The sequence below is a fragment of the Schistocerca gregaria genome, chromosome X (assembly GCF_023897955.1).
Source record: "Schistocerca gregaria isolate iqSchGreg1 chromosome X, iqSchGreg1.2, whole genome shotgun sequence".
NCBI classification, from domain to species: domain Eukaryota; kingdom Metazoa; phylum Arthropoda; class Insecta; order Orthoptera; family Acrididae; genus Schistocerca; species Schistocerca gregaria.
Window position 1 is genome coordinate 347,097,884 of NC_064931.1, and position 25,572 is coordinate 347,123,455.

The 25,572-nt window shown below is 43.3% G+C and overlaps 1 protein-coding gene across 2 annotated transcripts in view; it reads right to left on the bottom strand.

Moving 5' to 3' along the window:
- Positions 1 to 959: 959 nt before the first annotated feature.
- LOC126298525 (zinc finger C4H2 domain-containing protein) overlaps positions 960 to 25,572 on the bottom strand; it is a 132,607-nt gene continuing 107,994 nt past the window's right edge. For both annotated transcript variants that reach the window (XM_049989885.1, XM_049989886.1), the window contains exon 5: positions 960 to 1,829. In XM_049989885.1, the coding sequence (XP_049845842.1) occupies positions 1,700 to 1,829 (130 nt within the window). In that variant the 3' untranslated portion in view covers positions 960 to 1,699. The remainder of the gene's footprint in view (positions 1,830 to 25,572) is intronic.

Consider the following 25,572-nt stretch of genomic DNA (forward strand, 5'->3'; position numbering starts at 1 on the left):
GATTCAGGTAAGCCTCCAGAAGACAGTTACAAACTGCAATGGTTAATAACCTGTGTTTCATTGCTTTATGCAGGACTCTACAGTTTAGTTTTAGTCTGCTGTTTATTCCAGCCAACTGTGAGGCATGATTGTAATCCCACACTAATTTCCTTGTGGACATCCAATTTGGGTTGGGTTGTTTGGGGAAGGAGACCAGACAGCGCAGTCATCGGTCTCATCGGATTAGGGAAGGATGGGGAAGGAAGTCGGCCGTGCCCTTTCAGAGGGACCATCCCAGCATTTGCCTGGAGTGATTTAGGGAAATCACGGAAAACCTAAATCAGGATTGCTGGACGCGAGATTGAACAGTCGTCCTCCCGAATGCGAGTCCAGTGTCTAACCACTGCGCCACCTCGCTCTGTGACATCCAATTTCAAACAGATTATAAAGATAGCTCTGTCAAGAAATCTTTGGTAGATGAGGATCAATCATTGGAATAAAACTGTGTGAGCATCAAATTTTGACTCTAGGCAAGCAGAAGGGAACCAATACAAACACAAAATCTCACTGCTGGATGAGGATTGGCACTCTACTTCTCCTTAATGGAAGTGCAAGGTTTTGACCACTGCAACATCTCCCTCAGTGAACATACTTGTTTGCTGTGTGTGAAAATTTTTGTACGACTTCTCAATAGCTCTTTCTGCACTGCTTGCATGACCAAGCAGGGGTCCTAGGTGGCCCAGATGCATTTATAAGAATTGTGCATGTTTTATACTGAATTGTGCTTCCTCTAAGTTTCACTCCGTTCTTATAACACTACGGAGGAAAATTGTTGCAATATTTATGTAATGAGTACATAAGAGGAACTAATAAAGATACTAATTTTGGACTAGTGTCACTGCACAATAAAATGGCGAGTTCAGAAATAGTGGTTAATGATCTCTCCACCCTTAAAATAAATGTTTCTGGCGGACACACTCTTCAATTCAAATTTTAATCACACTGAATCATCTATATCAAACAACATTTATATATAAAGCAGTCTCAAAAATTAAAAGAAAATACAGTTCTTCATGAAAGAAGGCAAAATCTTGAGTAAAATATTCATCACTGTTCTTCCCTTCTTTCTGAAAAATTTGCTGTTTTAATGTCCACAATATATTTAGTCCTTCAAACATATTCACTCTGAAAGTAATTTTAAGTATTCTTAGTTTGAACATTAAAGTCTTACCAGTAAAACACTGACTACTACACTCAATCTTTCCTACTATTTCCAATAATGTGTTAAAATATGGCAAGTATATAAACCACGCTGCACCTCCATAGAATGAAACACACACTTTTCTAACATACAGTATCATAAAAATCATTAATAAAATCCTCCTCCCACTTATACCACAGTACATTACACACAAGAAAAGTATATTGTTTCAAATGTGTTCAGGTGAGAGAACTTTTATAAGGTGATAACTTACATTTCAAAGTAATTCTAACACTAAGTACAAAACATTACAATTCATACTGATACTTATTCCACACAGTTATTTGTCATCAGATCTTCTTCACAGAAATTCCTGAACCTCTGTAACACATACAGAACTTTAATTACTGGACACACTATTTGCTCTAATGAGCAGCAAAGTGAATTCAAAGTGTGCCCACTACTTATATACTGGCATACACTTTAACAACACTGAAGGTAAAAATTCATAAAAATTATTCAGTCTTTCTTCTTTGGTTTCTTTGGATTGCGACTTCGTGATTTAGCTTTGCACAGTGGACAGATGGGTGCATTTCGATGAATCTGCTGATGGCAGGATAGGCATGACTTCATAGGAGGGGGCTGTTGCCTGAAATACAGTTTTGATTATGGCTATGATAATAATAATAATAATAATAATAATAATAATAATAATAATAATAATAATAAAACTGCCTTATACTAAGCACGACATCTATGCAATATTATTTTATATTAAATCATCAGCTGTTAACACATCACTTCTATGTTTATCACTGCATTCAAGTATTCCTTTGAACATGAGTATATCAATGCAAAAGAAGTTTCTCAATTAATATGCAGTTAAATTCTATAAAGCATGGAAGTTGAATTTACCAACTGTATTTGTGAATGCGAACAACAAGACACACCTAAAACACAATTAAGTTCTAGTAATGTACTGTAGTGAAGTTCTGTAGCATATTGGTAACTGATGACCCCCCAAAAATGTCATTCTCACACTAAGTCTTGATGTATAGCCATTTCACAATTTGACCAACAAGTAGTAGTTCTGCAGCATACCATGTTATGTTAACATCACTGTGACATCTCTTTGACTTTTTCCAACTAATAAAACTTTCTGATCTGGCTGACAGGTACTGTCTTCTTACATGTTTATTAACTTCAAAATGTCTTAGTATAATATGGCATTCAGAGCACAGCAACTCAGATGCAAAATATTAACATCTAAACACAAATGACAAACAGAAAGATGTAAGGAATTACACCCTGGAAATGGTGGAAATCAATGTGGAACAAAATCCTGCAAGTATTTGGCACTGAAGATCTAACAGCAAACAAGAAAATGTCTAAAAAAGTGGCACAAATGGTAGAAAGAACTTCAGATCAAGAGGCATATCCACTATCAACATACGAATGTAAAATTAACATCATGTATTTACTGAAATTCACTCTCATAGTACTCATGGAACAGTTAATGTGCAATACGGTAAAATATCAGTCTCGTCATGTTAAGAAGCTTTCATAAATATCATATCCAAACCACTGTCATTTAAAATAGCTTATCACCCATAAATTGACTACTGTACTGTAACAAATAAAACACTTTGTTATAATGGATCACAGCAAAAATGAGTACACTCCTCACCAAGATATAAGTGCCCAATATCCAGATACCATGGGCTTCTTATTTATCCACAGGCAACTTTGCTAGATCCTGAACACATTGTTTTGCTGTAGCTATAATTTTTAGAATTTTGTTTGCATAAAGCTTTCAACAATGTAGAATAGAAAGATGCAATCTGCACATTTGACATTGTAAGCTGGGGCTGTGAAAGTAAAATGTATTTAGTCTTTGATCTCATTTTTATTTTATGACGACACAAAAATCACTTTCAATTTAAATGGAAAATGAAGCTGAGTGCTATGTTTTGGAGTATCAGAATTGGCTACAGAAGCCAGTTTCAAATGTGCATATATTTATGCGAATGGCTTTTAAAAAAAAAACAGTGCTTTTGTAAACAGTTTCCCAGTAATGGTTCATTGAGATAGTCATTTCTTTGCTACCATTGCAGAACTAACAAGAAAAGTAGAGTGTGTGATGAACTAATCTCTCATGACCGCTCACTCTTGCACCAAAATTAATTTTATTGGCATTTGCCTTACACGATTTAGAGAAACCACATACAACCTTAATATTAATGGCTGAACGGGTTTGGAACACCATTGTATCAAATGTGAATCCAGTGGCTTAACCACTGCACCACCTTACTCAAACAGGAAACTGTATCACAGGATCTTATGAAAGCAGAATGTTCATGTCCAGGAAGTTTGGTGGCGAGCGGAAGTGCTTAAACTCAGAAGAGTGTTCCTGGAGCCATTCTGTAGCATTTCTGGACATGTGAGGCGTCGCATTTTCCTGCTGGAATTGCCCAGGTATGTCTGAATACACAATGGGCAGTAAAGGATACAGGTGATCAGGCGGGGTGCTAAGTACGTGTCACCAGTGAGTCGTACCTAGATGTATCAGGGGTCCCATATCACTCCAACTGCACATGCCCCACACCATTAAAGAGCCTCCACCAGCTTGAACAGTCCCCTGCTGACATGCAGGGCCCATGGATACACGACATTGTATTCATACCTATACACGTCCACACCCATCTGATTGATACAATTTTAAACGAGACTTGTCTGCAGAATGAGATTTTCACTCTGCAGCGAAGTGTGTGCTGATATGAAACATCCTGGCAGATTAAAACTGTGTGCCGGACCGAGACTTGAACTCGGGACCTTTGCCTTTCGTGGACAAGTGCTCTACCATCTGAACTACCCAAGCACGACTCACGCCCCGTCCCCACAGCTTTCCTTCTGCCAGTACCTCGTCTCCTACCTTCCAAACTTTACAGAAGCTCTCCCGCGAACCTTGCAGAACTAGCACTCCTGAAAGAAAGGATATTGCGGGGACATGGCTTAGCCACAGCCTGGGGGATATTTCCAGAATGACATTTTCACTCTCCAGAGGAGTGTGCACTGATATGTAACCTCCTGGCAGATTAAAACTGTCAGACTTGTCTGACCAGGCAACATGTTCCCAGTTATCAACAGTCCAATGTTGGCGTTGACAGGTCCAGGCGAGGCATAAGGCTTTGTTTCGTGCAGTCATCAAGGGCACACAAAGTGGGCCTTTGGTCCTGATAGCCCGTATTGATAATGGTTTGTTGAATGGTTCATGCACTGACTTGCTGATAGCCCACAGCTGAAATCTGCAGCAGTTTGAGGGAAGGGCAGAACTTCTGTAACGGTGAATGATTCTCTTCTGTTGTCGTCGGTCACATTCTTGCAGGATCTTTTTCCAGCTGCAGCGATGTCCGAGATTTGATGTTTTACCGGATTCCTTATATACACAGTACACTCGTGAAATTGTCATACAGGAAAATCCCAACTTCATCGCTACCTTGGAGATGCTGTGTCCCATCACTCGTGCGCCAACTATAACACCGTGATCAAACTCACTTAAATCATGATAACCTGCCATTGTAGCAGCAGTAATTGATCTAACAACTGCGCTAGATGCTTGTTGTCTTATATAGGCATTGCCAACCGCAGTGCTGTATTCTGCCTGCTTACATCTATCTGTAATTGACTATGACTGCCTATACCAATTTCTTAGGCACTTCAGTGTATTTAAAAATTTATGAATATAAAAATAAGCAGAAGATGTTTTGGAAGTTACAAGTCAAGACTTCAATTAATTAAAACTAATATAGAAATTAATAAGTAATAGGAGAATGTTCCTGGAAATCTGTTTCTAATTTATTTAATTTTGTCTTTTCAATATATTTATGAAATTGTACATCGGTACAAAGCAAAATGAAATTTAAAATGAATTAGTACAGAAGCAGCCTAAATCTGGATGTATATCAAGGTTTCCAAAATGTACCATGTCGCATAATTGTTCATTATTCACACATAATTGTTCATAATTTACTGAGTGAGCCATCACTGTCAGATCTTACATCCTCATCTTCACATTTGAAGTCCATGTACCACTTCTTAAGTGTATAAGGGATAAACATTTCTGCAGCTTTAACTAACACGTTCGCTGCGGCTGACGTTTGTAAGCGTTTACACGATCAACACGGAAGTTTGGCTGATGCTTATAAGTGTTTCTGCGATCAACAAGCCAGTGCAGCGCGTTCACTAGCTGAGTACTCAGTTTAGTTTGTTCGGCTGTGTACTCATGTTAGTACAAGCAACAAACGAAATATCATGTAACGTTTTCCTGTCTGCAGTTGTGTGTTTTCGTATTTAGTCATCTGTGTTGTGCATCATTTGCAATGGTGGCGAATCAACTGAAACCGGGGCCTTCTAACCCAAAAGAGAGTAGGAAGAGTGAACAACATTCTGACAATGAGTTACTGAGTGTGTTGGAAGAGAGTGATGTTGAGTTCAGAGAGGATGAACCAGATGAGAGTGGCTGGGATTTGGAGACTGCAGAAACATATCATAGTGATGACAGTGTGGAAGCAAAACTGTCGAATATGTTTTACGACAGTTTGGAACTGGATGATACAGATGATGATGAGGAAATTGCTGATGATAAAGAACCCGCACTCGCAGAAGTAAGCAAACCGAGTGCGACTTGGCATGAAGAACTACATGGGATGCAGTATCATCTGTTTATGAAAGCAGAATGTTTGCAGATAAATCCTGCTGGCAATTGGCCAATAGGTTTCTTTAGGCACCTGGTTACAGATGACATACTGCAGCTTGTAGTTGATGAAACGAATGGTAATGCATGCAATATATTTCGAGCAAAAATAACAAAGAGGGCTCTAGGATTGGTAATTGGAAACCTGTAAGTATAGGAGAACGACTAGTCTTCCTGGGTATTTAATTACATATGGGTAATGTCAAATAAGTCTGATTACATGACTACAGGAAGAAAGACCTGCTGCTCGAAAACAGAGGAACAGCAATGAGCATGGGCAGAGACAGATATTTGCTCATCTTACGCTCACTGCATTTTGCACAAAAATTCAGTCAGGGGACCTGAAACCAGACGATCTACTATACAAGGTACACCTTATATAGAATTATTTCAACAACAGAATGTGTCAGGTTTATTATCCAATTAGGGACTTATCTTTAGTTAAATCAATGATTCTTTGGAGGGGATGCTTGTCATTTAGACAATATATAAAGAACAAAAGGAATAAATATGGCATCAAATTGTACATGCTAAATAATCCAAATGGTTTTGTAAATAAATGCACTGTGTGGTGACATGGGGAGGGGGGAGGGGGGGGGGGGGGGAGGGCATACTGAAAATATAGTATTACATTTGTTGGAAGAGAAGCTACATGTTGGCCATCAGGTTCACATGGACAGTTTTTACAAGCAGCTTTGCTTTAGCTAAAACCCTGTTGAAAGCAAAAACACACTGCACTGGGACACTAAGGTTAAATAGGAGAAATACCCCTAAAGATGTGCTATGCGCAAAACTGGGGAAAGAAGACACTATTGCACAATATTCAGACGGTGTAATGATTGGCAAATGGAAGGATAGATGAGAGGTCTCCTCTATTTCCACAGAATATCCTAATACAATGGGACATGTGCCAAATGCATGCCAGCAAATATTCTCGAAACCACTGCCAATCATCAAATAATGGTTGTATGTCTGGGACCGATAGGCAGGACCAAATGTTTTCGTATTATTTATGTGAATGAAAGACTATTCACTGGTCAGAGAAACTATTCTTCAATGTAGTTGACATGCTAATGTTGAATTCTACTCTGTAGGAATCAGCATGGGTTTCGAAAAAGACGATCGTGTGAAACCCAGCTCGCGCTATTCGTCCACGAGACTCAGAGGGCCTTAGACACGGGTTCACAGGTAGATGCCGTGTTTCTTGACTTCCGCAAGGCGTTTGACACAGTTCCCCATAGTCGTTTAATGAACAAAGTAAGAGCATACGGACTATCAGATCAATTGTGTGATTGGATTGAGGAGTTCCTAGATAACAGAATGCAGCACGTCATTCTCAATGGAGAGAAGTCTTCCGAAGTAAGAGTGATTTCAGGTGTGCCGCAGGGGAGTGTCATAGGACCGTTGCTATTCACAATATACATAAATGACCTGGTGGATGACATCGGAAGTTCACTGAGGCTTTTTGCAGATGATGCTGTGGTGTATCGAGAGGTTGCAACAATGGAAAATAGTACTGAAATGCAGGAGGATCTGCAGCGAATTGACGCATGGTGCACGGAATGGCAATTGAATCTCAATGTAGCGAAGTGTAATGTGATGCGAATACATAGAAAGATAGGTCCCTTATCATTTAGCTACAAAATAGCAGGTCAGCAACTGGAAGCAGTTAATTCCATAAATTATCTGGGAGTACGCATTAGGAGTGATTTAAAATGGAATGATCATATAAAGTTGATCGTCGGTAAAGCAGATGCCAGACTGAGATTCATTGGAAGAATCCTAAGGAAATGCAATCCGACAACAAAGGAAGTAGGTTACAGTATGCTTGTTCGCCCAATGCTTGAATACTGCTCAGCAGTGTGGGATCCGCACCAGGTAGGGTTGATAGAAGAGATAGAGAAGATCCAACGGAGAGCAGCGCGCTTCGTTACAGGATCATTTAGTAATTGCGAAAGCGTTACGGAGATGATAGATAAACTCCAGTGGAAGACTCTGCAGGAGAGACGCTCAGTAGCTCGGTACGGGCTTTTGTTGAAGTTTCGAGAACATACCTTCACCGAAGAGTCAAGCAGTATATTGCTCCCTCCTACGTATATCTCGCGAAGAGACCATGAGGATAAAATCAGAGAGATTAGAGCCCACACAGAAGCATACCGACAATCCTTCTTTCCACGTACAATACGAGACTGGAATAGAAGGGAGAACCGATAGAGGTACTCAGGGTACCCTCCGCCACACACCGTCAGGTGGCTTGCGGAGTACGGATGTAGATGTAGAATTCACATTACCAATATAATAAATACTCAGGGCATAAAATGATAGAGAGGAGTTAAATGACTATATGTCAGTCCCTATTGAGAGAATAGGAGACAGCTAAAAACAAGCACATGAAGGGGCAAAAAAAAAAAAAAAAAAAAAAAAAAAAAAAAAAAAAAAAAAAAAAAAAAAAAGAGGCACCACTTAGCAAATAACGATGGCTAAAAAAGGCGTGAGTGCCCAATACACAGAAGAGTCAAAATAATCTCCTCCCGGCAGGAGGGCCGAGAGGAGGTCGTCCAAGTTGCTGGGAGAGGCTTAATAAGCTGAAGCTTATTCCCGTGAAGGGAGGATCATTGGCGATGCCAAAGGGGAACCACCTCCTGACAGACGGCAACGCAGAGATCATCGGAGGGAATATAGGTATTTGCAGGCTGAGGTACGAGGACTGCAGCCTTGGCAGCAGTCTCGTTTCCTGGCAGACCGACATGACCAGGGACCCACAGAAATGTGACACTGGCTTCATGAAGAGTGAGCGAGTGACAGTTTTCCTGGACCTGCTGCACTAAGGGGTGATCAGTGTACATAGACTTTGGAGGGCACTGAATGAGTCTGAGCAGTTGGAAAGGCTGTGTCACTGGATGTACTCCGTGGCCTGATACAAGGCGAAGAGCTCGGCTGTAAATACTGAGGCGTGTGCCGGGAGCTGATATCGAAAGACACGGGTGCCAATGACAAAGGCACACCCGACTCCGCTGTCAGTCCGAAGGCCATCAGTGTAGACAAAGGTACTATCGCCAAGTTCCATGCGAAGGTCGTGAAGTTTGAGGCAATACACTGAGGCTGGAGTAGCATCCTTAGGAAACGAATGCAGGCCCATGTTAACATGGACCGTGTCACGAAGCCAAGGTGGTAAAGGGTCACACCCACTGGGAAAGTTGCAGGTAGTGTGAAGTTAAGCTGCCGTAGCAAGTGGTGAAGCGGACTCCAGGAGGTAACAGAGAAGTGGGATGAGCCCCATACTGACAGTCAATGGAATCATCAATGAAGGAGGCATAGGAGGGCTGACCACGCATGGTAGACTAATAGCATGCATACCTGCAGAGCAGGAAGTAACGGCGGTAGGACAGTGGTAGTTCAGCAGTTTCAGCAAACAGACTCTCAACTGGGCTGGTGCAAAAGGCACCGATGCCAAGATAGTGGATACTGTTGAGACAGCATAAGAGGGATGGGCGTGCAGATGCGTAAACAAAGCACCCAAAGTCTAATTTCGGACAAGAGACTAGTATGAACTGAGGAGGGCAGTTCCATCAGCCCCCCAAGAAGTACCATTGAGGACACGAAGGACACTGAGGGGCCGTGTACAGCGGGCTGCCAGGTAAGACACACAGGAGGACCAAGAGTGTTTCCTATCGAGCATTAGCCCCAGGAATTTAGTAGTTTCAATGAATGGAAGGACAAGAGGCCCAAGATGTAGAGATGGTGGGAGAAAGCATTTGCGCCGGCAGAAATTCATACCAGATGGTTCTGACAGAGGAAAAGCAAAAGCCACTGTCGATGCTCCAGGAGTAAAGATGATCAAGACAGCACTGAAGACACTGATCAGTGAGACAGGTCTGTGGAGAACTGCAACAGATGGCAAAATCGTCAACAAAAAGGGAGCCGGAGATGCCCAGTGGGAGAGAGGCCATGATAGGGTTAATGGCGATAGCAAAGCGGACGACACTCAGGACAGAACACTGAGGCACACTGTTTTCATGGACAAAGGTGTCCGACAAGGCAGAATCCACACACACCTTGGAAAGTCAATCTTGTAAAAATGCCAGAAGGAAACAGGGCAGGTGGCCACAGAAGCCCCATGTGTAAAGATTAGGGAGGATACCAGTTCTCCAGCAGGTGTCATAGGCCTCCTCCAAATCAAAAAACAGTCTGGGATTTCTGCAAAAAGCCATTCAAGACATGGGTGGACAAAGTAACGACATGGTCAACTCCAGAACACCATGCTCTATGCTCCATTAAGTTTCGGGAATGCAGCCGCATGAATTCTGCTTCTTCTAATATTTCGGCTGTATACCTTTCAGCCATCTTCAGAGAGAGTAAATGTCGTAGCTTGTCCAATCATTGAACACATAAAACCATCTCCTCCCCGAAGAGGCACTTGATGTGAATCTTCAAGTTTTTGCGGCGCAAAGACTGCTCCATTAAGTTTCGGGAATGCAGCCGCATGAATTCTGCTTCTTCTAATATTTCGGCTGTATACCTTTCAGCCATCTTCAGAGATCTCTCTGAAGAGGGCACCTCTCCGACAGGTCCTGGGAGAACCACAGAGGGGATGATGCCCATTAAAGTCAATGAGTAGCAAAAACGGGGAAGGTAGCTGCCCAATAAGCTGTAGGAAGTCTGCCCTGGTGACACTGAAGGACGGATGATGATGATGATGATGATGATGATGATGATGATGATGATGATTTGGGTTGAGGGGGCGCTCGACATCATGGTCATCAGCGCCCTGACGAAAAGTCAACATGAAATCTCATGGCTGGGGAAAAAGGCTGTCTCCACATGCGGAGCAGTTTATAATGTACTAAAGCCTGCCACCCTTCCCCACCAGTTTAGGGATGAGACCTGACAGTGCACAAAATTTCACCACTCCATTAACACTGGTATTGGTATCTGCGGGGATGGTGGGCAGATCTCCAGTGAGACCAAGGGCTGCCCTAATATCAATATACAGGACACACATAGCCACAATATGCTGAACTGAAAGCAGCACAACACAATCTTTACACAATGGTGGATCCTCCTGCCACAGGAGGAAGCCATGTATGAGAGGGCTGTGCCTGATGTGCGGTCTGGTAAGCAAAACCTCCTTCCAGCGGCGAGGCGGACACAAAGTCTGCCATGCCTTTGTGGTTGATTTGAGCGACCGCAGTTTGTTGTCTGACACTTGCAACCATTCAGTCTCCCACTGACACATGATGCATCTGTCAGAAAATAAGATAATGGATAATGGAGTGCATCCCATCCTGTGGATGGGACACTGATGGGCGCCACCATCCCAACGTGCTTTCCCAGTGCTTTGTCAGCTATGTTGTTACCCTGTATCCCAACATGGCCAGGTAACCAGCTCCTTGACACAGCGTTGGGGCCGCTGTAAGGAGTCACGGATGAGCTGAATCAGTGTATCTACCAGATAAATTTGGTTAAGTGCTTGCACTGCACTAAGAGTCTGAACAGACAAGGAAACTCATATGGTGATGTCCGTGAACCCTCTTTAGTGCCATCAGAATGCCATATAACTCAGCATCATAATTTGTAGATTGTTCTGGAAGATGCAAAAAACCAATCAGAGAAACCCACAGAACAACCGAGAGCATTCTCCTGCTGGGATCCGCCTGTATAAGTAATGATAAAACTATGGTACATACTTAAAATAGATGAAAACAAAGTTGTAAAAACCACATCCGGATTACAATTTTTCGGGTCAAGATTAAAATCACTTCGAGCCTCTGGAAGACACCAAGGTGGCAATGCGTTCCATCGCCTGAGAGATCCAGATCCTTGAGACAGTCCGTAGCATGTATACCATATGGCCGTGTTGCTTGGGGCCGATTCCTGAACAGTTGCTCAAAGGTGTGTTGGATCACTGAACTAAATGCCAAAGACTCAGGTGACACTGAGATTTTCAGTGCCTGTCGAGCCAAAAGGATACATCGCTGAAAACGGAGTGGTGGCTCACCAACCTCTGCACACAGACTCCGAGCTGGCCTGGTCCGAAAGGCTCCAGTTGATATCCGAATGCCCTCATGGTGGACAGCATCTAACATCCAGAGGTAGGAAGGACGGGCCAATCTGTAGACCACGCTGCCGTAGTCTAAGCGTGATCGAACAAATGGCCTATAAAACTGCAGAGCTGGGACCTGTCAGCTCCCCATGTTTTTTCGCCAAGGCATTTCAAAATGTTCAACAACCGGAAGCCCTTTGCTCATAGGCCTTTCAGGTGTGGGAATTTCAAGTCAAATAATAAACCCAAAAAGCGCACAGTGTCTTGAAAACGTAAAATACGCTCCTTGCTTAACGCTACGTCACTTATTCTCATGCCCATCAACAAAATCTGCTCTCTTATACCATCTTTGCTAAACATTTTGAACAACCATCAGCCTAAAGGACAGAGGTACATAAATGGTACAGAGGGAGAAAGTTAGGCGGGGAAGGAAAAGGCAAACTGCAACAGCTTGAAAGCGGGTAGTCAGGGATATTAATTGACTATGAAGGTCATCCCGTATGAGCAGCATGACGCCCCCACGAGACGGATTCCTGACCTCAGGGGGAAGGTCAAAACGAAGCAGTGAGTAAAGTGAAAGCTCAAAGCGGTCATGAGGGCGCAATTTCATTTCCTGAAAGCAGAGCACAAGGAGATGCTATGATGCTAAAAGCAGCAGTAAATCCTCTTTGTGGGACCGAAGGCCACGAACATTCCATTGGATGACAGACATGAGGACGAAGAGGTGGAGGGGTGTCAACTAGACAGCTGACGAGTGACAGCCGGTGTAGAATCTCTACTACAGGGCACAGGAGCAGGAGGATCCAGCTCCATGGGGTCCACAGAAGCATCGGCTTGCTTGTGCAATCGGTCTGTGGAGTCCAATGCTGAAAAATAATTGGTGGTGTGCACCGGTGAAACAGAGACCATCTGGGCTAAGGTACCACATGGAGACATCGTCGAACAGGGTCGCTGAGTTGGTGAAGGAGAAGACCGTTTGCCTTTAGCGGACTTCTTTGAGCCTTTGCAGTTAGAGGAAGACCGGCTCGAGGAAGTCTTCATGGGAGTACTACTCCTGTTTTTTCCTGGCTATGGGTTGTGTAGTCAATGGCTTCGCCCATTGAAGCAAGAGTTTGACAGTTTGTTGCACAGTGGGTTGGGGGGGGGGGGGGGGGTGATACCTTTACACTGGGTGATTTCACAACCTCCGGGCCGAATTTGAGGTCACATGTCTGTGTGGCCATATCCTTCATGGAGTGAGTACTAACAAGAACAGAACTGTAGGTGCCAGACGGGAGAACACAGGGTTTACCACTAGCCAGTAACTTGCGAGCTACTGGGTAAGGCACTTTTTCCTTTACCCAAATCTCTCTGACAGCCTCTGCTCATCTAGATACACGGGACAATCCCAAGAGGAGGCGACATGGCCGCCATAGCAGTTGATACAGTGGGGAGGAGGAGGTAGACAATTGCCCTAGTGGGCATCCCTCCCACAGGTTGCACATTTGGCTGTGTGTTGACAAGATGTTCTAGTGTGGTTAAAATGATGACACTGGTAGCAGCGCATTGGGTTCGGAACGTATGGCCAGACTGTGATAATTTCATCACCTGCTTTGAGCTTGGATGGCAGCACCACCCTATCAAAGGTGCGAAAAATAGTGCAGGTGGCTACTAAGGAAGAATCTACCTTTTTCGTTACACAATGGACGGCAATAACATCCTGATCAGAGGGATAAGATTGTATATTGGCCTCCGTTAGACCATTAAGCAGCATGATGTAAATTACACCATGGGAAGAATTCAAAGTTCTGTGGGGCTCGACACGGACAGGGTAGCCGTGGAGAAGTGAGGCAGCAGGCAGTAGTTGTGTTTGAGACTCAGAAGCCGTCTCCAAAGGCAAAGTGCCAGTCTGTAACCAAGAGCAGGATTTCACAGGGCCAGGCCAGCAATTGCATCAACACCTTTCTGAATAATAAATGGATTGACCTTGGCAAAGGACTGACCATCTTTAGCACATGAGACCACAAGGAACCATGGTGCTGCAGGAAGGGTCTTTTGAATCAATAGCCTCATTGGGCTGGGTGTCGATAAGATGCAAAATGCTGCAAGGGCTGGGGCCGTGGTAGCCAAGCACGAACCCACCAAAGAGTGGCGCCCCCTGGGGGGATAAATGGGGAGATGATTGACTTATTGAGAGAAAATCTCCCACGATTGTCAGTGTCTCCATTAGCGCACTCCTTGCAACTGGGGGCTCCCTTCACAAGAGAGCACACTCGCCTTAGGTGATTATTCACACCTCAGGTCACACCCCCCGAACATCTGACAGAGGGACCAATCGGCAATTTGGGCAAGTTGCAGCTCAGACAATCACCCCTGCCTGGGCCTGGCCTGTACCAGGGGTATGTGCAAACCCTACCTGCGAATTACACGTTACCCAGTCACCTGTTACACATCAGATGCGTGGGCCGGCCTTCAGGAGCGCACAGGTAGGAAGTAGGGGGAAAACAAAAGGAGGAGGATCCTCAAACACCGAAGTGGAGGAACGAATGGAGAAGGGAAATGAAGAAAGGAAAAGGGAGTGAAAAACAAAAGTTGAGACTTTTTGCACATCAGAGACAGAACGCGTAACATTCCCAATAATACTCCAGACATGTTCCCCAAGGGAGGGGAAAATGAATAGCAAGATGATAGACATGCAGCATGGAAGGGAAAAATGCTGCAAAGGCTGGGGCCCTGTGGTAGCCAAACACGAATCCACCAAAGAGTGGCGAGCCCCCTGGGGGGATAAAATGACGTCGTATGATTATAGAATACAAATAATTAAGGGAGTACTTCCACCAATGGACGTTACAAAAGGTGTGCAAATATCGTAAAAACACACAAGTTGTGCAAAACTGGGGCACAACTGAAGGAAAGAAGCAAGTTATGAGGAAGCGATGTAAAACGTGCAGAATGGGCGAGCCTACAGATACACCACATGTGTGCATAACGTGTCCAAACAAGCCTGAATTCTGTTTGAACTGCTGCACAATTAATGGGATGTCGTACCTTCAGAGGAAGATCTGTTCGTGTTTGATTTGTATACTGTTTGTGTTTGTTTTATTTAATAGCCAAGTAAAATGTTGTTACACTGAATGATCAGAACATGAGGGTCCTGTACAGTATGTGGACTTATATGTGGTTTGCTATAAAAACATAACCTCTACACCTTGCAAACATATTTGTTATATGGGATTGGGTTTCCATAGCACCGCATTGCAGATGAGTCCTGTTTCTTTTTCTGGATTTGATAAATCTATTGGTGTTTTCAGACTAATTCTCTCTCAATGGAGTGGATTTATCGCTTGTTTGAATTGCATTTTCTTTCCAATTTGCAACAAAATCAATAAATCAGAGGCGTTGTTGGAATTGTTTGCAATAAATGCATATGACGCTTGTAAGTGTCAGACAGCATACAGCATGCAGCTAAAGCATACTTCTATTTCTGTATCTAGCACAACCTCTTGCGCAGATGCTATATTCACTGTCAATATTACATAAGTGCACAACATGAACTTACACGTTTTGCAGAGATATGATTTCAGCTCTCAGCTCACATGCACTTAGAGTGACCGCAGCGAACGAGTTAATCTGGATATTCCTTGCTACTGCGAGGCAGTGCTTTTAAAATGCGGGTACCAGGAAAGTATTCTTGGGAGCCAAGTTCATCACCTACCTCCCTTTACAGACGAGTTTGAGATACTTATTGTAAATCATTCGATACCGTTCTTGAAAAATGGTGTCAGATGTGATTTGAAATCAAAATCATACCCTGCTTCACGTTCTGCAAAACGAATTTACTGGAAGTTGACAACTTCCTTTTGAACGTCTCAGTTTGGGCAAACATATGATCATACGGCATAAATGTGTGGCCAAGAGAAGAAAATAGTAATAAATTTACCTGATGTAGCAAGTATACTCAAGCACTCAACCATCAAAATATTTTAAATCTGACTTCCCCAATTTTCTGCGAAGGCATGGAGGAGGATATTACCATCATTTGATACATTGTTTTCTATGTAATGATTTAAAATTGATAGAATTTTGTTCAATACTTTCCTAGCACTAGATATTGCCAGCTGTTCTCTAGGCACTTCCAGCTATTATCCACTTCTTGTACTTTAAGAACAGACCACTGAACAGAGATGACATCCAACTACCAAAATATGCAATATGTTAAAAAGTCAAACATTGGACGATGAAGGGTACACTCATTGTTTTGAAAAGTGGTCATTCTCCATTTCTTACACATAGGTCCTTAATGGTCTTTAGTGGTGCAGTGGGGATAGAGATAAGGAAGCTCTCAAATGCCACAGAAAGTACATAAGAAACAACTGTTTCAAAACAAAACTATGCAAGTATGAAGAAACTTTAGAGTGACCTTTATTTTCCACATTTTTAAAAGCTGCCACTGATAATAATGAACTACACAAACAAAATGTGTAAAACTCCAGTTAAATCTGACTCATGTGATGTGATTCATCAATCGTGTAGCTTTCAAGTTTTCAGTGTGAATAATTCTTTAGGCATTTTAATTTTTTTTATTCATGACCATTCATAAGAACTAGTACTGGAAATAAACTTCACTATAATTACATGAAACAATATAATTATTTCCTGTTTACTTGGCAACTACTGTATTTATTTCACAATCATGATTTTCAGATGTGTGCCACTCTCAAGTGATACATAAAGTCTGTATTACTTACATATCTGTCTATTAGGTTCCATGGGACCGTGCAAGCCAATGAATGGAATGAGTCACCAGACCAGAAAAGTTATAAACAAAGAAATGAAAGAATTAATAAAACACAAAAAATACTGAAAGTATACATGACAAGCTCTGAACTACTGCAAGAAACTCCTCTTTGGAAAAGAAGTGGTGTGCCACAAGAGAACCTGTCAATTTGGTACAGAAAAATCGACAAATTGTGAGGCACAGTCTGCATAAACAGAACAACAAAATGTGTTTCTACTTGGATTTAAATAATTAGGGTTTATACTCAATTTTTTTCAGTTCTGCTTTCAGCTTACCAAAACTGAAACCTGCTGACTACTGCACATCTTTCTGTAAAACAAGTATTCACATTCCAGTGTCAGATACAGTAGAGACAATACTTATAGTGGCAATAGCTGCTTTCATTTTCTGCACACAATCTCCTATGAGATACTTCCGAGAAAGCTTTCCATCTAATCTCAGTTCTACAAATTTGAAATGTTCAATTTCACTGAATGATTGGCCACCTAGGGACAATGACATTTTCCTTTTACAAGAATTAAGTGCCAGGAACATTATGCATTGCATATTGGTGTAGTTAAGCATTAATCCACCCTTTAAAAACTACATGCTGATGTCACTGACTTACCTATTAACTGCATCACTTATATTACATTCAACATTTTTCACATTACTTGTGTCATCTAGAAAGAGAATTTTTTTTTTTGAGTCATCTGTCATGTTTGGTGGCATATTCCCAATATATTTAAAGGAAAGCTGTCAACCCAGAACAGAACCTGATTGCTCCCTTCACTTTACATTATCCCAGACTGATCAAACCTGTTTCCTGTTTGTCAATACTGGAAGACAACCTCCTGCTTCCTATTTTCCAGATATGAAGTGAACCGTTGTTTGGGTTTTTCCCTAGTCCCATACCATTCCAAATTATGCGAATGTATTCCACAGTCCACGGAATCAGATGCTTTTGTTAAATGAACGAAAATATCTGATTTTTCAAAATCTTCTTTGAACACAGACAACAATGAAATTGGCTAATAACTGTGTTCTCTCTTCCACCCTTTTCATAAACAGGTTTTATTAACTAGTATTTCAGTCTGACATGAAACTGACCACATGTGAAAAAACAGAATGCACAGTTGAGTGAATACAGAACTAATGTATGGGGCATTGATCTTCATAATCCTCTTCAAATTTCATCATAGCCATGAGAGTCTTTATCCTTTAATGACTTTACAAAGGATTTAGTTTTATGTTTGCTTGTTTCCTGTAGCTGAATATGTAGTTCTCTCTGAGACATCAGCTCTCAAGACTTTTGCATTTACTTGTACCACTGAAATTATTATTTAACATACCAATAATTGACAAGAAGTGATTATTAATATTTTTCAAAACTTTAGTGTATCACTAACAGTTTCATTATCACACATGAGACGCATAATGCACTGCTTGACAACTGCTACAAAACATACACCATTGGGCAGGAATAATCAAAGGCAATGATGGACGACACGAAACACAGTACGTACTTAATAGTGGTAGAGCAGTATATTTATACAGAAAAATGGTATAGATTTTACCACATGGGAAAGCAGGATAACAGACATAAATAATCGTGTTTCAAACAGGTCCGACTCCCAACATGAAGGTCAATATCAGACACATAGTAAGGAAATGCCCTCCTCGGTCACCAATACACACTTTGCACCTGTTATTCGTGCTGGCTAGCAAACTGTTGAGTAGTCCTTGGGGATATTGTCACACTCCTCAACGCAGTTTTCAGTTCTTGCACGGTTTAGGGAACGGATGTTAGCTGTGAAACATGGCAGCTAAGAGCAACCCAGGCATGCTCTATCTATAGGGGTTAGGTCTGGGAAGTATGTAGGCCATTCCATACACTCAATATCATCACTGTACTGTCTGACTACTCAGTAGTCCTATGTGGTCAGGAACTGTCATTCATAAACAGAAATTTGGGACCTACCTTAACCCTTAAACAGACGGACATGATCCAGAATCATCTCCCTGCAATATTGCTGTGCTGTAACGGTACTTCGCGCAAAGATATGCAGCGGTGTTCAGCTATTGTGCATAATGTCTACCTACACTGTAGCATCTAGGCCATACTGATGATGTTCATGAACATTCTGTGATGTTTAAAGTGTTCCCCTCTCTCTCCACACTAACTGGTGGCCAGAATCAATGAGGCAGAATTCATCGGGAAGCATCATGATGGACTATGGTTGCTGAAACCGACCAACATGCTACCTACAGCAGCAAACTAACTTGATGATGGCATAGTTGAAATGGGATGCATTAAACACGCTTCTGAGCATACCAGCCTGATTTAATTACCACAAACACACATATAGTGTTAGCAGATGCAATGTATGCAGCGATCTGCCTAGGAGTGAAGTGTGTATTCCTTTCATCTCTAGGGCTACAAATTGATCCCCTTTCCTTGCGGTGGTCTCTCTACGACTGCTGGCATTCTTTTGCTTAGCGTTTACACATTCAGCGGTATTTTTCAATTGTGAGATGACATTTTTGGGAACACCCATTACACTAGTCAACAACCATTTTGCATCTGGGATGTGATACATCAACTAGTATGTATTTAGGTCTGCATAATCTGACTATATCCTTCGAAATGTTTTAGCACATATCATTTTTGAGTTTTTAAAAGTTTTTTATCTTTCATATTCAGTATTTTGCTTTCTGCTGTTCTTCTGTTTTGATGTTTAATTGTTTGTTTTTGATTTGCAGAGGAGAGCTGGAAGATCTACAAATCATCATTAAATTGTTAGTGTGGTAATCCAGTGGTGCGAAAGAGAACCTCAGCGAGTTGTTTACCGTGAAAGATAGTGCAAACTTTGTGCGTTTAAAACTTATACTAAGAAAAATGGCAACTAGTAAATCTGGTAGCTGTTGCCACCCCAACAACTTTTTTTATGTTTGTGGGAAGTTCACTCCAAAAGCCCAAAGAAAACCAATCACTGATTTAGTTAAGAAAGCTTATAAGTTGTATTTTGATTGTCCTGTTCGTGATCAAGATAAAAATTTTGCAGCTCATATTGCATGCACAAAATGTGCTACAACCTCAACTGAGTGGTTGAAAGGAAAACACTGAGCCATGCCATTTGCCGTTCCGATGGTGTGGTGTGAGCCTAATGGCTATTATTCAGACTGTTACCTCTGTCTTACAAATATTTTGGGACATTCAAGCAAAACTAAACATAAAACAAAGTATCCAAATGTATCTTCAGTGCATCTGCCTGTGCACCATGATGAGGGGTTGCCTGTTGCTGCCAGAAACTTGAAAGTCGCAAAACCAGACACCATGTCAAGTGAATCAGAAAGTATTGAACATATAGAAGAATACTGCTGTCAATATCATTACACTTCGCCTTAGCTCTTTAATCAAAAGGAATTGAACAATTTGGTTTGCGATCTAAAACTTTCGAAACAGCAAATTGAACTCTTGCGGTAGAGAGTGCAACAACAGAACCTTCTTTTTTCAGGGACAAAAATTTTCTGTTTCAGATCAAGAGGTGCTCCCTTCGCTCAGTATTTCAATATGCAGAATTCAATGTATGTATGTAGAGATGTCAATGGTCTGATGATGCAGCTAGGTGTACAATATAAGCTACAGGAGTGGCTACTATTTATTGACTCCAGTACAACTAGCTTGAAAGCAGTACTACTGCATAATGGCAATGTTTTTCCATTGGTACCTTTGGCTTACGCAGTAGACATGAAAGAAACTTATGAAACCGTGGCTTTGCTGCTACAGGCAATCAAATGTAACGATCATGAATGGCAGCTTTGCTGTGCTTTAAAAGTTGTTGCACTCCTTACAGGTTTACAGGCTGGATTCACGAAATACTGCTGCTTTTTGTGCCTTTGCGACAGCCGTGACACCAAGAACCACTATACAGTCAAGGAATGGCCTGTAAGGAAGTCACACGTTCCTGGAAATGTAAATGTGAATGTGAACAATACCCCATTGGTCGAGCCCGATAAAATCATTTTGCATCCTCTTCATAACAAGTTAGGCCTTATAAAGAACTTTGTAAAAGCTCTGGATAAAGAAGGCGAGGCCTTCAATCACTTGAAAGAAAAGTTTCCCAAATTAAGTGAGGCAAAGCTGAAAGAGGGTATATTTCTTGCGCCACAAATAAGGAAAGTGCTGAAAGATACAACCTTTGATACCAAACTCACAGATATCCAATTAGCTGCTTGTTCTTCTTTTAAAGCAACTGTGAAGGGCTTTTTCAGTAACAGAAAAGACAAAACCTATGTTACCATTGTGAATGATCTGTTGGATAACTATAAGAACATGGGGTGTAGAATGTCACTTAAAATTAACTTTTTACATTCTAACCTTCATTTGTTCCAGGAAAATTTGGGAGATGTAAGCGATGAGCATGGTGAACGCTTTCACCAAGACATTCTTACCACGGAACCCTGTTACCAAGGCCAATGGAGCCCTTAGATGATGGGTGACAACTGCTGGGACCTTCTTAGGGAGAGCGATGAAACAGCAAACAAAAGAAGAGCTCCATTGCATTTTCCAAAAACCAAAGAAGATTGAAGTTGAAAATATTTTCTGAACTAATTTGGACCTTTTATTGGCATCATGCCCATATATACATACAAAATAGTAACGATTTCAAACATTCTGAATGTGTATTTTTGTTTGAGTTAATTGTGTCAATTTTTGCTATTACCATTTTTTATTCTGCTGTGTATCTAGGAAATGTGACACCATAGAGAAAAACTGATTTTACCAGTTTATTCAGCACCCCGAAATTAGGTAAATCCACTCATTTACAAACCAGATGCAGAAAAAAGTTTAAATTTGTTAACTAGTGTTATTGTGGCGACAGTTTGACCAGCTTCTAGCTGCCCAACTGCTCGTCCACAATCTCAAGCATTCAAATGATGTTTCGCAAACATGTTACCATACCACATGGAATGTCGCACTAATCAGTTCCACAACCACCTCCATCAAACAACGTACTCAACAAATTGTCGAATGCATACAATGTGTTTGTGCACAAGCTTTGCTGTAGTTAACATGTCCCGTCTTCTACATTTCCATTTACTACCATTGTTCAGCTGTTCTGTAGCAACTGGCAAGCAGTGTATGTTAAGCACCCATGTTCATAAAGATTGCACAAAGGTATTTGAAAATAATATGGAAAGGATAACATGGTAATCACCACACAAAAAGGCAAGCAGGCACCGAGTCTCAGACAGGCAAAATGAGAAAGAATGATAAAATATTACAGTTTTGGACAAATCTCTTCTGAGATAAAAAATACACGCACTTGCGCACATGCACACGAACGCACAGAGCCACTGGAGCCCAACTGCAGCTGAATCTGATGCGTGCTGCAATCTTCTGGGATGGGTGTTGGGGCAAGGGGGCGAAATGGGGTGGGGAGGGGGAGGGGTATCATGGTACGGATGGGTGAAGATGACGTGCAGCCTCTAAGTGCGCAGGGGTATGGTGGGGTCAAGACAGACCTGCTAGGTTCAGTGTCAGGAGGCAGTACTGTTTTTGAGGGGGGGGGGGGGGGGGGAGTGAGGGAAAGGCAGCAATTGAGAGGGGGGAGGGGGAGGAAGTGGGAAATACAAGTAGGGGCATTGGTGTGACAGAAGATGCTTGCAATGCTGGAACAAGAGTAGGGAGAGGGGTAGGTGGCTGGAGGAAAATAACTGTGTAACTGTTACGGTGCTCGCTTATTTCCAAGTCAATATCGATCTTAGTGCTGAGTTTTCATTCAGACAGCACTTTGGCATTAGGCAGTTGTTTCTGTGTGAGATCGCTGGCCAGAGCTTAGCTGGAGGCGTGTGAGGAGGTAAGAGGTGGCTGCCTTGGTGTGAAGACAGTTCGGCTCAGCTGGGGTTGTTTGCGTCTGGACGCCGAGTGGCGCCCTATGGGAAGACCGGACTGTGATTTTACGGTTAATAGTTTGGACAGCGGCGTGGTGTGCCATTTAACTTGATTTACAAGGGGAGCAAAATCTTGCCTGTTGCAGTTTGTCGAGCCTGAGTTTCAAATAGGTTCTATGTGTGGCGGGATATCATTTCGTCGTCCTGTCTCTCCGTCACTGGGGTTGCTATCCTTGTTCACCGTCCCATGGATGTTTATCGATGGGGTACGCTGCTCTCTGTACTCTACTAGACGCTGGTGATGGAAGTGCGTTGTTCAGCGGCACATTAGTCTGGGTGCTTTCTGTTTGATCTTCAAGTGCATAGTCTTCGAGTGGCACTCCTTAGAGATTGCCTTGCACAGTTAGATTGGAGTTTATTTTGTCTTGTGGTGCTTCCACTTTCTGTTAACGAAGGTTAAGCTTGATTCGGCACTCCATACAATGCTTGGCACCTCAGCAGGCAGGTCGGAGTAACCTTAGCGACTAAACGGAAGCCTATGGGCTGAGAGGTCTTGTGTTTTGCATATTGTTCATAAATTGTTGTTTTGGTATTAAGTTGGCTGAGGTTTCTTATGGATTTCCCGGCATTTGGTCTGTTGTCTGGCCCGGGCTATGTCTCGTTATTTTAAAAGTGGGTCCTTGTTTTGGCTTAGTATGATTTTGGTTTACTGCCGGGTGGTTCTGGCAGTACGCCAGGTCGCTGTGGTTGTGTTGCATTTTGTATGGGGCTGTGTGTTCGGAGCTGTGGAGTACCATTTGTGTGAACTGCTTCACTGGGGATTACTGATCAGGCTATTCTCGGTCCTCTGCTGTATGACATGATTTTATTATTATTTTAAAGTAACATTATCACTTAAATGATTTAATTCTTGTTGCGTTAATTGCAACTGGGTTACTGAGAAATTTAACAGTGTAATTACGGAAGATTTAATAGTGGCACATACCCCTTTACCTGTTACGTAATCTGTTAATTACTGAAAGACCTTAAGCTCATAGTCATATGATGTGATTTTCTTAAATTATTGTATTTTTATGTCATGTTTTTTTTTTTTTTTTGTTATTTTAATTTGCTGATCACTAGTGTACTGTTTCAAGTTTTAAAATGTTTCAGGTAGCTATTACTTTGGTGGAACGCGCGGAACCACAACGGAGAGAGTAGTTGCGTGTCTTGCGTGTTCGTTGTTGGTGCAGCCTGGTGTCCACTGTTTGTTTTGGTGCACCTGAGTTAAGTATTGTGTTGCCTCTTCCCTTGCGGCCCCGTCGTGTTGTTCTCAAACATTTCCTTCAAGGCATTTTAGTTAATTTTATGCTAGTAATTTTTTAATTTCTTACATTGGTAAAATTGTGCGGCCTTCATTATGCACACTGTCATAGCAGAGTTGATGTGCCATTGTAATTTCTTAACTCCATTGTGTGTGTGCCCTTCATGATACATATTGTTTGTCATAATACATTTGAGTATGGCAATTATAATGTCTCATATATCATGATGTGTGTGTGTAATAGTGCAATAAATGGATGATTATTATTTTTGTTTTTGGCGCCCTTCATGCCTCCTTTCTTGTCCCTATTGGTATTCTATCCTTGTACTTGTGTTGGTAGCCCACATCAGTAGCTGGTGGAGATTGAGCCCAGAGCGATTACGGGAATGAAGGATATGGCACCATCTGGATTCTTCAAAGCAAAACCAGCTTTTCTGAACTGCACAGGTGGGAACTTTCCCTTCTATTCCACTAAAATTTCTACAAGGCTTCTCCCACTGTCTATTCCCCCCTCTCCCTCACTACCTCCTAATAATTCCCTTAGCAGCCCCCCCTTCCCCCTCCCCAACACAACCTCCCAATACTTCCACAAGCAGCCCTATTCTGTCTCCAACACACCCCTGCATGCTTCCATAGGCAGCATAGCATTCCACCTGAGACGGTGTATGTCCGGAATGTATGGGGAAAGAGCAGAAAGGAACATTGTGTGATGGAAATATTACTGCCACGATGTGTAGGTCCATGTACCACTGTCAGAGTTCTATCTCAGGTCAATTTCTTGGTTGAGGTCCTGCAGACACTGGCAGATTAGAGCTCATATAAGCCAGATTAAGTTTAGTGGAACGGAAAAGGTGGGGGTAGAAGGGGATTAAAGCCCGAGGTCCTTACCCCCCTCCCCCACCCCCAACCATCAATGGGAGAGGGGCCGGGGGTGGGACACGGGGCGCAGTCCGGGGCCGGGGTGGGACACGGGGGGGCGGTCCGGGGAAGGGGTGGGACACGGGGGTGGTGGTGGTGGTGGGCCGGGGGGTGGGACACGGGGGGCGGTCCGCGCAGGGGGTGGGACACGGGGGGGTGTTGGTCCGCGCCGGGGGTGGGACACGGGGGGGGCGTTGGTCCGGGCCGGGGGTGGGACACGGGGGGGTGGGACACGGGGGGCGGTCCGGGCCGGGGGTGGGACACGGGGGGCGGCCCGGGCCGGGGGTGGGACACGGGGGGCGGCCCGGGCAGGGGTTGGGACACGGGGGGGCGGTCCGGGCCGGGGTTGGGACACGGGGGGCCATCCGGGCCGGGGGTGGGACACGGGGGGCCATCCGGGCCGGGGGTGGGACACGGGGGGCCATCCGGGCCGGGGGTGGGACACGGGGGGCCATCCGGGCCGGGGGTGGGGCACGGGGGTGGTGGTGGTGGGACACACACAGGGGTAGTGGTGGTCCGGGGCCGGGGTGGGACACGGGGGTGGTGGTGGTGGTGGTCCGGGGCCGGGGTGGGACACGGGGGTGGTGGTGGTGGTCCGGGGCCGGGGTGGGACACGGGGGTGGTGGTGGTGGTCCGGGGCCGGGGTGGGACACGGGGGTGGTGGTGGTGGTCCGGGGCCGGGGTGGGACACGGGGGTGGTGGTGGTGGTCCGGGGGTGGGA